General features: G+C 38.3%; 1 protein-coding gene across 1 annotated transcript; it reads right to left on the bottom strand.

Moving 5' to 3' along the window:
• Nucleotides 1-261: 261 nt before the first annotated feature.
• On the bottom strand, nucleotides 262-14,584 carry LOC139743055 (peptidyl-prolyl cis-trans isomerase FKBP1A-like). The gene is made up of 5 exons (XM_071653563.1): nucleotides 14,441-14,584; nucleotides 11,728-11,775; nucleotides 8,505-8,617; nucleotides 6,231-6,304; nucleotides 262-2,852 (listed from the first exon to the last, which is right to left on the bottom strand). Exons 1-5 carry the CDS (start codon nucleotides 14,475-14,477, stop codon nucleotides 2,795-2,797), a joined length of 330 nt encoding a protein of 109 aa, XP_071509664.1. The 5' UTR covers nucleotides 14,478-14,584; the 3' UTR covers nucleotides 262-2,794.
• Between the last annotated feature and the right edge of the window lie 706 nt (nucleotides 14,585-15,290).

Here is a 15,290-nt window from a genome sequence, read left to right on the forward strand (position 1 = left end):
TCTTCCATCACCTTCCACATTTGCATTCATCTTCCGCAATGTCACTTGTCTTCCATGTCACTCCCTTTCCACATTGTCACTCACATTCCACACTTCTTCTTCTCTTCTTCCACACTATCACTCACCTCCAACACTTTCACTCTCCACACTTTTACTCATCTCCCACACTAATCCAAACAGACAATCAGTCACTCAAGATGCCGAAATCCCCTGGTTCAGAACCAGTCAAAAGTACACTTCCAAGTGTGGGGAGAATCAATATTTTATTATTCTTTTAATGGGTCAGACTGTTGTTACATCCCTTGTCATTGGACAAAAGAAAACACTGACAAAACACAGAACAGGCACAAAGATGAAAACAAAGGCAAAAGTGAACAGAATATATCAAAACTATCCAGGTGCTTTGATGTGCTTACACATTAAATATACTCATCCATTCCTCTGGCGGTACACTTCAGTGTAGTAACCATAGAATGTGATTACTTCGCTGGGTGTTCATACTCAATTTGGCTGTCAAATAAAGGAGAGTTGGCGGCTTGTGGTACCGGTAAACAAATGTGCAAGTGGCATGAGAAGAAGTGATGTACCATTCCCCGGGAGCCAACATGGAACCAAATGTGAAGATCAAGGATGGAGGCTCTTGAGCTCATATCCATGGACACCACTGAATTCCATTCATAGCACCAACAGGGATAATGCCTTATGATCAAAATATACATGCTTTCCTTTTCTGCAATGAATTCATACGTGAGATCATAACCAAATTTGTACATAAAAGGCACTACCCAAGAAAAAGAAAGAATGCAAGGAGAAAAAAAAAACATTGTTGGGTCAAGAAGAGGTCAACATAAGTTTGGACAGCTTTGGACTATCTTGCAAAACATTAACCAAAAAAAAAAAGAAGATAAAATCACATGATGCAAGTTAACAAAACAGATCATTTTTCTACCTTGTTTACATCAGTGTGTTTCATATTTTCCATGTTGTTCAATATACATTGTAATCTGGTTGTAAGATTAGCAGAGTACACAAGTACCTACGAGAAAATGTGGTATGACATTGTTGTCTTTAATGTTACAAACGTAAGAAGAGTCACTGTAATTACTGCTTCTGATAGATTATTTATACCTTGCACTCCAGATGTACACATAAAAATGCATGTAATGCACAAGAAAAGCAGTTGTATGTTCCTTGAACAGCATTGAAAGTATTCTTTGGACACTGGAATAGGAACATTGAAGATGACAGACTCCAGAACTCTTTGAACACCTTTTATTACAGGTCCTGGGCCCTGCTGCATAAAAGTTGTGATCAAACATAAGTCTCTGAATACTTGATTGCATCTTTTCATGCAACAGGGTTCAGATATGTTTCTCAGGTCCAGCTCACTTTTTTTTCTTTTTTGACCTTAGTCTATCAATATGTCTCCCCTCCTACAGAAAAGAACAGAAAGAAAAAGGAATGTACAATCTTTGCTTTGCACACTTCATGATCATTGGCATAGTTCTTCCAGAAGAAATTCAAAAATATATCTAAAACGGTCGGGTGAATGTTTAAAACAACACTCAAAATCTTGACCTTGTGGATGTATGGGGCACAACGCACCAAGAACATAGTAATGATTTTCTAGCATTGATAGTCATTCATCATATTTCACATCTTATACAAAAATGAGGTCTGAGGAGGATGGTCTACCACTACATGTACCTTGTAACTACAGCAAAACCCACATCACTACAGCTTCCAGTGTTATGATGTCTTACCATTCAGTCTCGTTCTGGTTGGTGGGATTAGGGTGTGTTGTTGTTGTTTTGCATTTCTTTGTTTTGCTGGTTTCTTTTGGTTTGTTTGCTACTTTGGTGTAACTTGAACAGACGATAGAGAACATTGCATGATATAAATGAAAAAAATGCCACCTTCTCAGAGTAATGATCTTGATTACAGGTAACACATGGTACAAATTTTTCATTATTTCCTTAAAATTCATGAGAATTTCCGATTATTACATATAACTATTTGTTAAACTGCAATATAGTTTATATTCCCTCTAAGCACAACTAAGCCTGAAAAGAAAAAAAAATAAACACAACTATTCAATACAGAACAAAAAAGACAGTGACACTTGCCTTGATGACTGCTTTGAAGAGTGATAATCTATGCAAAAGTGAGTTTTGTAAACAGGACTTTGGTACAAACTAAATGCATTTGCTAGATGAACAAGCACATATTCTTCCACGATACTGTTGTGCAGTTACATCACAGCTTACAGAGTGATGCTGGGAACAGGGCATACATATGCCTATAATTATGCATGCATTACTTAGCATTCCTCTCAAAATCACCTTCATTCAGATCTGATGCAAATGTGTCCAAAATGTTGGATGTGGAATTTCCACAATCATTCACAGTAATTAGGCAATGTCATAAACGAGCTAGAGATAAATATTTACTTCCATATTTTTTTTTTCAAATTTATTAGCCGTATCAACGCCTAAATTTGGAGTACAGATGGTGCTTACATTATTACAGCACTTGATTAAAAGTTTCATCTCTGATGAAGAGAAATGTTTATATCATTAAGCATGTTGACTGATGTCTGTTTTTCTTATTTTGCGACGTTCTGAAGAGATCCAGTCTCTCGGAATTCCAAGTTTCTGGTGCTAGGGCGAATGTACGTCCACCAAGGCAATAAAGACGAAAAAATATAAAGTAACTACAAAAATGATACTTTAGGTAAGACACACAGAACAGAGAGACTGCTTCTCAACAGAGGGGGCATCCAGGAGTGGCTGCATTACTTCACTGCCTTGAGGAGCTCGACATCGAAGATGAGGGTGGCATTCTCAGGAATAGTGGATGAATATTGTCAAGGAAAACGATGACAGACTGTGGAGATGTAAAAAGTGGCAGTATCAACTTTCGGTATGGCCAACAAGCAAAAAAAAAAAAAAAATCTGCGCATGCTGCAGAGCCCTGTCACAGATGCACTGTGGGATTCCTCAGGAACATTGTCCCTTCCGGTTGTCTTGCGCGTGTCTCAGTTCCTATGCTATTCAATGCAATTTTTGTCTGCTTTTCCTTCGTTGCTGATTTTTTCTTCGGTTAGAATTACCGGTAAGCTTAAAAAGAATGAAAACTTCTCAGTTTTAGTGATTTGCGGTCACTAGAGTCATGGTTCCCTCCAGTGAGGCTTCTATATGCTGGTCACATGATAGAAAGAGAACAAATCTTATTATACAAAAAATACCCTTAGATAAAGATGGAACGTGACCCGAGTGCATATGCAGCCAAAACCGGATGCAAGTTTGTCCCCTGAGCTATCCCACAATGCATCTACAGAGATGCTCACTGCATGGTACCCAGGTATTTGCAACTCCGAAAATTAAGTCTCTCCCACACGCTCTGTACATTCACCATGGAGCAAGAGACAGAAGCCCTGGAACAGGGATATACAGGTTTGTGATGGTGTATCACAAAACCAACAAAAAAGTCGCACAACCCTACGTGTATGTCACATGAGGACACAAAAAGCCTTGTGATCTTTTTTTTATTTTTTACATTTTCTATTAAAGAACACTTCTTCTTTTACATCATAAAGGACAAGTTCACCTTCATAGACATGTGGGCTGAATGAATGCAGCAATATTAGTAGAGCACATCAGTGAGAGTTTGAGGAAAATCAGACAATCCGGAAAAAAGTTATGAATTTTTAAAGTTTCTGCTCAGTCACGGCTGGATGAGAAGACTACTATAGCTTGTGATGTCACATGAGTACAACAGTATAAAGAAAGTATAAAGAAAATTCAACTTATTTTCACTTTTCTCGCATAACAAAAGAACACTCGACTTCTCTTTTTCAGAAGGCAGGGGGAATAATATTATCCTTAACATACATCAGTAACAAGTCCAAGAAATGTGCACTTTATTCAAAAAGTAAAGTTTTGTGAAATTCTCTTTTTATTTTCCTTATATTGTTGTACGCATGTGACATCACACACTGTAGTAGTCTTCTCATCCAGCAGTGATTGCGCAGATACTTTAAAAATTCATAACTTTTGAACAGACTGTCGGATTTTCCCGAAACTTTCACTGATGTGTTCTACTAATATTGTTGCATTCACTCAATCCACATGTCTATGAAGGTGAACTTGTCCTTTAAGTTTCGGAATCATAAAACAGATGGAAAATTGCTGAGTGTTTTTTCTTCCAGCTTTTAATTCCTACATTTTTTTCTGATTTAAATACCAGACTCAATGTTACAATGTACCTTTATCGGTATTTAATTTCACTCCACTCATAAACATCGAAGTGTAAGTTTATGCCATGGTCAAGGTGACCAAAGACTATAATAATCTAAAACAAACAGAATGGAACAGTACACAGATTCCTCCATGTTTACTTTGACTATCAAAGTCATGGAATTTTAAACATAAAACATGCTTCTACTGAAATGATATTGGTCATACACGTTGTATAACCATATACATCTGATGTATGCAAATTTTTTGATGATGTCATGTCAATGTTAAAGTATTTTTTCTTCTTCAATTCCTTGAACTGTAGTGAGGACTTGTTCAAAGATTAATAAAAAACCTGTGAGGTGATATCATAACTCTTGTTGTTGTTTTCACTTGGATATTTGTTTGTTCCAAATATGTTTCGTTAAAAAAAAAATAATAATAATAATAACAATAATAATAATAATGTCTTCTTTACCCAGGATAGCCTCTTCAGTATTGCCATGCTCTTCCAGATGGCCCTGCCATTATTATTACCCTAGCGTTGCCAGGCACCCATTCATACATCTGGGTCGAGAGGAACATGGTGGGTAAAAACATCTTGTCCAAGGACGTAAGCACTGGGCGGGAATCGAACTTGGGTTCAAATTGGGAGTCTGGAGTCTTATCCGCTATGCCACAGCGCCCCCACAGTCAATGCCCACACATATCAAACTAGAGAATTGTCCACATCTTTTCTCTTGTGCGGTGCACTCCCATTAAAATGTTCACCGTTAAAAAACAAAACTCAAGATAAAACAAAGTAAAAATTCAGGTCCAAAAAGTATTCACCTATTGATTTTACACTTTACTGTTAGGCTATAACAAAATTTTGATGACAAAAGAAAACTGCAAGACCCAAGGACTTCTCGTTACAACAGGAGTCGCCTACAGTACAAACTTTAAAGGACAAGTCCGACTATACATACATAAGGATTGAGAGAATACAGCAATATTAGTAGAACACATCAGTGAAAGTTTGAGGAAAATTGGACAATCCGTTCAAAAGTTATGAATATTTTAAGTATCTGCGCAGTCACTGCTGGAAGAGAAGACTACTACAGTGTATGATGTCACATGCATACAACTATATAATGAAAATAAAAAGAGAATTTCACAAAACTTTACTTTTTGAATAAAGCGCGCAGTTCTTCGACTTGCAACTGACGTATGTTAAGGGTAATATTATTCCCCCTGCCTTCTGAAAGAGAGAAGTCGAGTGTTCTTTTGTTATGCGAGAAAAATGGAAATATGTTGAATTTTCTTTATTCTTTCTTTATATCTTTGTACTCATGTGACATCACAAGCTATAGTAGTCTTTTCATCCAGCCGTGACTGAGCAGAAACTTCAAAAATTCATAACTTTTTTCCGGATTGTCCGATTTTGCTCAAACTCTCACTGATGTGTTCTAGTAATATTGCTGCATTCACTCAACCCACATGTCTATAAAGGTGAACTTGTCCTTTAAGTCTATTTTTGATAAACCTGCCACAATTTTGTTAATTGGATGTCACTACATCTATAAAGTGTGGTCATGGTGTGCACTTGCACTTTAAGGCATTTATGCTTGCATCATCCTCGCCCTGGCCTTCGTTCATCTGGCCTTACTCTCCAGATGTCCATTACACACCTCAAGGGATATGGAGGCTGGGCATTTTTCTCTATCGCTTGTTGCCTATGGAACTCCCTCCCATTTTTGCTCCGTGAAATTGACAAGCTGGATCACTTCAAAGCCACACTCAAGACTCACATATTTCACAAGGCATTCAACCGCTAAATCTCTTCGAGGAGTCTGCGCCTTAGAATGTTTCTGCAACACATACGTGTACATGGCGCTATACAAATGTTGTGAATCATCATCATCATCATCACTTCACAACTCGAAATCATGATTTACACTTGAACAATTCACATCATTTCATGAACGCAGGAAGATCTCAGAAAAAGGATATACAGGTGGGTAGCCCCTAGCACCGTAAGCATAATCAGGGCTGCAGGTGAGCTTGGCTCTCTCTCCTTGACTCATCTGCAAAGGTAAAAAAGAAGGGACAGAAACTTTCAGCTCAGGACTGCATACCGATACATAATTTATACAGTGTAGGGCAGTGTAGGGCGTACATTCCCAGATTTTAATTTAATGTGAATTCTCACACAAAATTCACAGTTCTTCTTCCTGTACTGTGCAGAAACTTCAGAGAGAATACTTGCACATTTACGGTAGGCTCTCACACGTAACAGACATGAGACTCGAGGCATAAAAGTGCACCAAAAAAAAAGGGTAAAAAATGTTTCTGGAAAAAAAAAATGTGAAGTTGAAAAATGTTCAGTTCTACCCAGGTGACAACTTGAATGAGACATCTTGGCATCTTTTATCTTTGATTTAAAGGGATGGTATAGTATTGGCAGAGATAAGAATCGAGCTTTTAACTTTTTGCAAGATACCAAGAAACCACTTATGAAATAGTAGAGAGCATACAATTTATTCAAAGTTTATTACATGAAAATCAGTTTTGGAATTGCTGAGATATCCAAAAACAAAGTAAAACAAAGCGATCCGAATAAAAGGTGGATCCCACCTTTCATTAGGAATGCGCCGTTTTGGATATCTCGGCCATTTTAAAAACAATTTTCATCATATAAACGTTGAATCCCTCTTGGAATTACATGCTCTTTCATATTTCATGAGAGGTTTCTCATTATCTCATCAAAAAAATACTAGAAACCTGAAGTTACATGTAGATCTCAATCGAAACAACACGCTCCCTGTAAAGATGTCAAGTGACATTGAGATCACTATAGTACATCTTAGTTCCACAGGCAGATGGTGTCTGGGAAAAATGACCTTAGTTCAAGTTGAAGTTCAAGTTTATTTAACCAATTCATTAAACATTTGACATTTTACAAAAGGATACAGCATTAAGAATAATGAATGGTTTGGGACCCCAAAAGAAGCAGAGCTTGTAAAAAAGGGGTCCCGGATAAACATATAAAACAAAGCAAAACATACTAAAGTTTTAAACATATTAACAAGAAGTATAATAGTAACATATTTACATAGGACAGATGCAACACAAGCACACACACACACACACGCGCGCACACACACACATTCAATCACACAAACACGTGTCACAAAAACGCTCATGCACATACATATAATTCACATGAAATTGCAGAAAGATACTTTCTATTTTACTATACTTTTAAATTCAGCTTCCCTGATCAATTCTTGTTTTACAAATTTCCCTCAAGATAGATGCGACATGTACGTTTAAAGTTGGAAAGTGATGAGGCTGACCTAATTCTCAATGGCAAATTATTCCATTCTCTAATACAAACATATACGAATGAATTCAGTTATGATAGTAAAGGAATGACAAATCATGAAGTGGAAAATGCATTTGTTGAAGAATATCAAAAGAAAACAATAAAGTATGAATGGCTGTTACATTTTAACTGCAAATGAGCAGGCGTGATCATCCCAGCAAGGGGAAAGCCTGATAGCATGAAGGAAATACATGTATGTGACCCGCTCCAAGAAAAGGATCCGAAAGTCAGGGAGGTCGATTTTCTGAAAACGACATGACCGTATCCCCTTTAATTTTATATATACAGTAACGTTACTCATAAAAGTACTAGGTTGTGGGGATATTGATGATTTAATTAGAGCATGTGGAGTGGTCTAGGAAATCAGCATAAAATTCGAGAAAACCGCTTCAAAGTTTTCCTTCTGACGCAATCGATCAAGGAGAGGCAAGACAGTTTTCACCTACATGTATTCACAATAGAAGGTATGCTCAAAGCAATCTCCGCGATGTTCATTCATGCTTAGCACCAGTGGTCTATGCACGACCAATCAGTAACCAGGATGCCACGCACTGACCAATAAGATCACTCCCTCGTCGATAGGGGCGGAGTCTATCTGTGGCGCTAAATCAAAATCTTCGGACACATTTTTGTTCTGCTGAAAAGTCGAAAAATCATGGCCTAGAAAAACGGTAATTTCTTCTCTCTCCTTTGATCATTTAGCTTCAAAATTTCTGCAGATGATAAACGATACATTACCCTAAAAAATCATGGCAAACACAGAAATCTGATGGTTTTGACCAATTTTGATGATCTGACTTCACACTCAATTTTCTTGGCCTGCCATCAGTGACTTTCGGATCCTTTTGTTGTGGCGGGTCACATATGACATTGAAACTGCCTCTCGTTAGTACACGTACCTGTGCAACACCCTCATCCCAACCTTTGATGACCTGGCCTTCTCCGATCTTGAACTCAAAGGGCTTTCCGCGGTCCCGTGATGAATCAAACTTCTTGCCATTTGTTAATGTGCCTGCCATAAAGCAGCGACATGTGGTGAGGGCATAGAGGGATACGATGTAGGAAATATATTTAACCTAGATGTACATGTATACTATAAAGTACGCACAACAAAAAGGTAAAACATAACTTCATAAAATTTGAAGTACAATTTTACTGGTACAGCAAATTCAATGCACTGTTATGGATCAGACCCTTCACATGCTACCATAGGTCAATGATCTGCAGGTGTTACTAACCAAACTTGATTTAACAGGCATTTGCTCCTTGTGCCTTTTGTTTTAAATATCATCCTTTTTTATATGGGGTGGTTCAGGTATCAATCTGGTATACCTGTAGATTCACCACAAACATTCTGTATTGTGAAAGATGTTGTACAGTCATCTATCAAAAAAATCCTCCAAGGGGAGTGTATGCTATCACACTGAATGTATTGAGAAAGATTGGCCTCACAATAAGTATTCACAACAGTAGCACAATGACTGATAAAAGGGGATAACTGGCACACAAATGATTTCTTTGACTTTCTCTGGTACAAGTTGTATTTGGTTGTGTTTTGTTCTTCTCTTGATTTTGCAGAAATTGTTGTAATGCTGGTCAACATTCTCTTTCTTGATTGGTCTATCAAAAGTACATGTACACTAAGGCTTTAAGTGTAGTTGCCACAAAATTTCACCCAAAAATGGCCTTATGAGACAGCAAAATGGCTTTATTTGGGCTATCAAATAGCTTCAGGTTTGGCTGTACGAAATTATTTCCTTCGATTTACATGTAACTTTGAGATTCTTTGCATGCCCTGAATTTCTAGTGGTACTGGAGAATGAACCCATATTTCAAGCAAAAAATCTTCAAATGGTATTTTACCAACTATAAAAAAGCACTCTGAGAGAGCAGACCTCCGCCAAGCAGCTACTTTCCACTGATGATCTTGCTCTTCCTCAGAGATCAGTGATTTCCGACCATACGTATACATGCTGAAAAATCGCCCGATTTCCCAATATAGAAGCCTTTGTTACGTCATAAATGCTCAGCTGCGCGGCGCACCTCGCCCTAGCAGAAACTAGAGCATGCACTAGTGCGCGTATGAAAACCTCAAAAATGTGCAGCTTAAACTTCCAAGTTCATTGACCCTTCCTGCCAAATTATCGAAAATTCTTCATTAAAACCATAAAAATTTCCAGATCACTACCAAAAATTTAATCATCTGTTTCTTGTATCATTCTCAACCTTTTCTGCAAGTTTCATCAAAATCCGTGCACAATTTTTTGAGTTATTTTGCACACGGACAAACCAACGGTAATGAAAACATTACGCTGTACCTTCCCCCTTGGCGGAGGTAATAATGCAAACGATATTTGCCCTGTTTTGAACTGTTTAGTGTTAAAGTACATTTACCACTTTTTTGATGAGTGCCAACCTTGTGATTACCAGTAGTCATAGATGATTTTACATAGTCTGACACATTCACTGTTTTCAAAATAAGAGCTTCCAAATTTTGCAGAAACAAGTATTTGTAACCTTTCGAACGACATCACAAAACCAACAAAGAGTCATGACAAAGTGATTTCTAATTGTGGACAAATTCTATGAGTGTGGATTTCTACAACGCTTCAAAGTTATATTTTAGAATTCACCAATTGCACATTCTAACTCATTTAAATCAATGATGGGAAATCAAGCATGCAGGAGTGCTACTTTTGTCGTTGAACTTCAGCTTTGTCAAAGATAATTTCAAGTCCAGATTTGTGTGAATACATGTTATTTCCATAGCACAAGTCGAAGATTTTCTTCTTCCTGATACATCCTTCAAACATGAAAGTAAAGCATTCTTGCATTCTTAACTTAAAAGGAAAATATTTTACTATTCAAATAAAACACTCCCAAGGGTCCGATCCAAGTTAGCCCTAATTTCCCTTTTATCCCTGATGTCCAGCTGAGCAGAACATAAATTACATGCACCATGGTAGAGGCAGGCTAGGTGCGGGCATTCAGCGATTCAGACGGTGAAGCCACATGACATATGAACATGTGATCTAGACTAGAGCTGTCGATGTGAGTTACCGTGTATACTGCAAAAGTGGATATTTCCACGCGCCTAATTTTTCACGCTCAGCTCGTGGGTAAGAAGAGTTTCGCGTGTTTTTAATTCCACGGAATCAAGATATCAACTACTGGAACATATGGCAAGCAAAAACATTCGTGCGCTTTTATTTTTTGCGCTTGTTTCTGGTTGCGCGAAATGCACAAAAATTTCCACTTTTACAGTAAAAACAACTCAAAACCAGTACAAGATTTGTGTAGCCCAAAGAAAATGTCTGTTTAGTCATGCAATGCACTTTATATAAAATTCATTTCAGCAACTTTCAACATTTTACATGAAGAGGCTTGTATGCAATGCAACGGCAACGCTTGATCGGACCAAGTTTGTTACTCCATTGTGTTTTAGCGTGCAAATGTGCTGTTTATTCAAGTGATTGTTTCCATTAAACCCTTGAGTAACACATGATTTACTATATTATTTCTTTAAATTTTTGGACTTTCGGGCAAGTATTTTGCAGCAAATTTGAAAATCTGCTTGCCCAACAGGGCAAGTGGTAAAATAAAGTTAGGTAGCACCCTGAGCAGGAAATGTACATTGTAAGTGAAAAAAAAAGCAACTTCGGTGGAAGTCAAATTTTTGCAAAAGCTGTGCCAGAGTATTGTTCATTAGTCCCGAAAGATTTGACTGAGGCGAGGTTGACTGTAGGTGTAAAGTACACAGAAAATGCTGAATGATGCCAAATTTATGCTTCTAATCATTATTGTAACTCTTATGAAAATGAGGATTAACGTTACACGTACACTGTAGATATAATTTTAATGACTAAAAATACACTAAAAAAGCAAGTAGAACTCCACACTCAACCATGCCTAAAAGTCAAATCTATTCAGACTGAAGAAATATATGTACAACTGTAGCTTTGATTTAGAGAAATTCAACTTTAGAGGGATTAAAATCAATAGAACACAAAGAGAAGACTTGAAAAGACCTTCTACTTTTTTGGCGATTATTTACCTTAAATGCAAGGTCGATGTTTGAAAGCAAGGTTGACTGTAATTTACTAATAACTGCAACAGACTTACCTGTATAATGAACCTGCACAGTTCGTCCTTTTACTGGAAAGGTTTTGCCTGTAATAAACAAAAAAATAAATAAATATAAAATTCATAATTGTATTCTCAATCTGACTTTCCTTCTCCCCTTTTGTATCATAGCTTAGTCAGAAAGATCCGTCTGTCCGGAGGTGTCTTTTATTTTTTTGACGTTATCGCTCTCCTCCATAGACAGACGGAAGGTTGTCCCATACCTCGCTGTATTGAAGCTCAAACCACTGTCTCTATGGAGAATTGGGTGAGGTGCCTCACCCTTCTCGACTGCATCTAATTCACAGCCTTAGATCGGCAAATTTGAACTTGTAGAGCAAAATCAACATTTCAAGAATGCATTGCACTAACCAGTTTGAAATATCCAAGATTTGGGTGAAATTTTCATGGAAAAAGACACAATTACCAACCCATCCATACGGTTGTAACAGCTCTTCAACATATGAATCCGTTAGCCAATCACATGCGATGTACTGATGTACGTCTCTATGTGTTTTAATAAAATTTTAATGGCAACTTACAGCTAGCGAACGGCCACGGTGATGTTGCGATATGGATACAAATTTCTCTGATCTAAAGAAAGTTATGCACCTGTCAATTGTAAGACCCACTACAGTTTGTATGTGACCCCCGGGAGAAGTGCATCATGGGTGAGTACTTGCGCCAAAATTATGGAGTCAGGGCACCGTCAAGGACACCTTTGGTGAGTCGCGCCAGAGACGTTATGGTGGGGCAATGTCAGTCTCTTTACTGGGTGGGTCCCGATGTGCGTCCAATTTAGTCCACAGCTGGCACTACTTTCAGCACTGAACGCGCGCTGTTATACGCACATACGCACAGGACCGGTACCGTATACCGTGGACGCGTCGATCAACGCATGTACATGTACATGAATGTAGAATCAGTGAATGCATGTGAACGAGAACTCTTCAAAACAACCAGTAAATACTATTGCAGTTCAAATATTTGACAAATGCAATAATACATTTCAAAGAAACATCAGTTTTTCAAAGCCAAATGAAAATGAATGTACATGTACGTAGGCCTACCTATTCACGATTGCCATTTTTGAAAGTACATGTATTTCGTGTGGCAGTGCCGTGCGGTTGCGATTGCTGCTGGTTTGGCATTGAAAATAGTCCCGCTATAGCGCAACGTACAATATGCATGCGCATGCACATTAGTTGTAACTGTGCAGCAGAACATATTCATGCGCATGCACTGCACGATCCGTATGTACTCGAACGACGAATTTGAATTTGGAGGGGGAAAATGTTCAACAATAAATATTTACGAGGGATATTTTTACATATCAAAACTATGGGTATAATTTTGTTATACATTGTATTTTAAAATCAAAATTTTCTGTTGATAGATTTTAATTAGTAGCAAGTGAAAATAAAGAAGACACAAGTTACAGACATCAAGAAACCTCCAAAACCCAATGTGCGTAAGATGGAAAGTCAAATTCTGTGAAGGTAAGTCAAAATTGCGACAGAGGGCGCGTATAATTCATTGAATGGCGAGTCCAAAGTGGGGGTCACCTAGTGGGTCTTACAATTGATAGGTGCATTACCCCAAATATTGCTGCATAAAGTGTCATGTCATGTCAAACTTGTTTGAATATAAAAAAAGCTGTATGAAATTGGGTTTATGATAACGACTAACGTTAAGTCAGTGCTCGACCGCTGGCAGACAATACAGGAGCCAGTAGGATAGCCTTCGGTCTGTATAGGATGGGATTCCGTGAAGCCAGACGAAGTCCACACGGAACATATTCCCTATGTCATGACCAGATACAGAACGATCTTTTGGTCAATGTACAATGTAGCTCACTGCAGCAGTAAGTTTCAGACTATCATTTAAGTGCAGAAGCGCCTGTACATTCTTGCAGGTTCTGGAAAGAGTTCCTTTTGGGACAGCCACCCCAGCCGAATTACACTAGTAGGACGGTAGGATCTAGTACTACAGAGGGTCAGTGCAGATCTATACAACTCTACCTAGCCTAACCTTGCTCGAGACACGCACGGATACGGATGCATGCACACGCACTCACTTTTGGGTGGCTGTCCCAAAAAGAACTCTTGCCCAGGTTCTAAAGACTGTTCTGAATCTGACTACATGTATGGCAATGGGTGACTTTTCAATCATCACCAGAAAGCTACAAATGGTAAATGATGCCATCAATAAATGTAAGGTCTTTGTGTTAGCATGCCTGTTTTTGGTCTTGCCATACTGCCCATGCCATCCATGGCCATAGCTACATAAATAGGCGTGTAATACTACAAGTACTAGAACCTAGTATAAGATCTAACACGGTTAGAAATGGTTTCAATGATCATGATGATGCACAAACGTCAAAGGCAGCGAATTTTTCTCGTACTAGTAGTAAAAGAATTAACAATAGAGCATTGGCCTAACGTTAGAGCTCTATCTGGTTACTGTTATACTGGTATCTATGTCCATAAACATGAAAGGAACACGATTGTATTTGGGCAGGCCGGTCTTTGTAATTCTGTGTACTGTGCACTCACGGCCTCCCTGGTGCACTTGTAGTTCAATTGTTACACGTACAGAACAGGTTGTGCACAGAGGCTGCGGCGAGGCGTGCTTCGGTTTATTCATCTCGAGGAGGTCTGAGACTATGAAGTTGCAACCTTTGTTACGCTAACTTACTCGTTATGTTACTTACCATCACCAGGTTTGATTACTTCAACGTCGACTCCCATTATTGTGCGATGGATATATTACGTTTTAAAGTCGTAAAAACAGAAATGGGCTCAGTAACCACAATGGCTTCCTCTGCTCTGCTAGTGTTCGTCGCGTCTCGGTGTCGATGTCCACCACACATAGCATAGCATGAGTATAAAATAAGCACACACCGCGCACCAAACAGCTTCCTCAATGAATGGGGCCCTTGCTGTGCGTTTGCGCTCTGTATATTTCTATATTTGGTCGAAACTGCACTCGCGCGCCACACATGCACACACGTACGATGCGCGGTCGACGGAGGGCATGGTGATAAAAAGGTGTCCAACACATCGACACTGTACGTTGAAACCGACACCCCTCTTGCTCGTAAAGAACGAACTTTCATGCATGAGAATGTTCTCTTCGATACTAGACTTTATAATGCAATTTAAAATGAAGCATCAGATTATATAGGGCCTAAAACACACTCAAAGGGTAAGTTTATAGATAATTTGGATCTTTTTCTTAAGAAATAATAGTTTATTAGATATAATTATGGAGGAGAAGAAACCCGGACGGTAAGCAATAAACCCTTTAGTAGTACAAACTCGTTTAGATTATTGGTTCGTATCAGACCACATGGTGAGATTAGTAAGAAATTGTGAAATTTTGACATCTGTTACTCCTGATCATTCAGGTATTAGCCTAGAATTACAATTTGTTGCGGAAAGTTATAATTGCAGGGGCAAATGGTATTGGAAATTTAATAACAGCTTGTGTATTGATAAAGATTTTGTAGAAGGAATGATAATGGAAATAGAAAGTATTACGGGAACGTGGGAAGATGCATT

The sequence above is a fragment of the Diadema antillarum genome, unplaced genomic scaffold, assembly GCF_040938485.1.
Source record: "Diadema antillarum isolate AM-2024a unplaced genomic scaffold, OU_Dant_1.0 seq00001043_RagTag, whole genome shotgun sequence".
NCBI classification, from domain to species: Eukaryota; Metazoa; Echinodermata; class Echinoidea; order Diadematoida; family Diadematidae; genus Diadema; species Diadema antillarum.

What these genes read in the sequence shown, in the direction of transcription:
- LOC139743055 (XM_071653563.1), bottom strand. Translation starts at nt 14,477, where the DNA reads ATGGGAGTCGACGTTGAAGTAATCAAACCTGGTGATG. An exon ending in TGTGCAGGTTCATTATACAG is followed by an intron (nt 8,618 to 11,727) that starts GTAAGTCTGTTG and finishes GCTTTATGGCAG; the next exon opens with GCACATTAACAAATGGCAAG. An exon ending in GGGATGAGGGTGTTGCACAG is followed by an intron (nt 6,305 to 8,504) that starts GTACGTGTACTA and finishes TTACCTTTGCAG; the next exon opens with ATGAGTCAAGGAGAGAGAGC.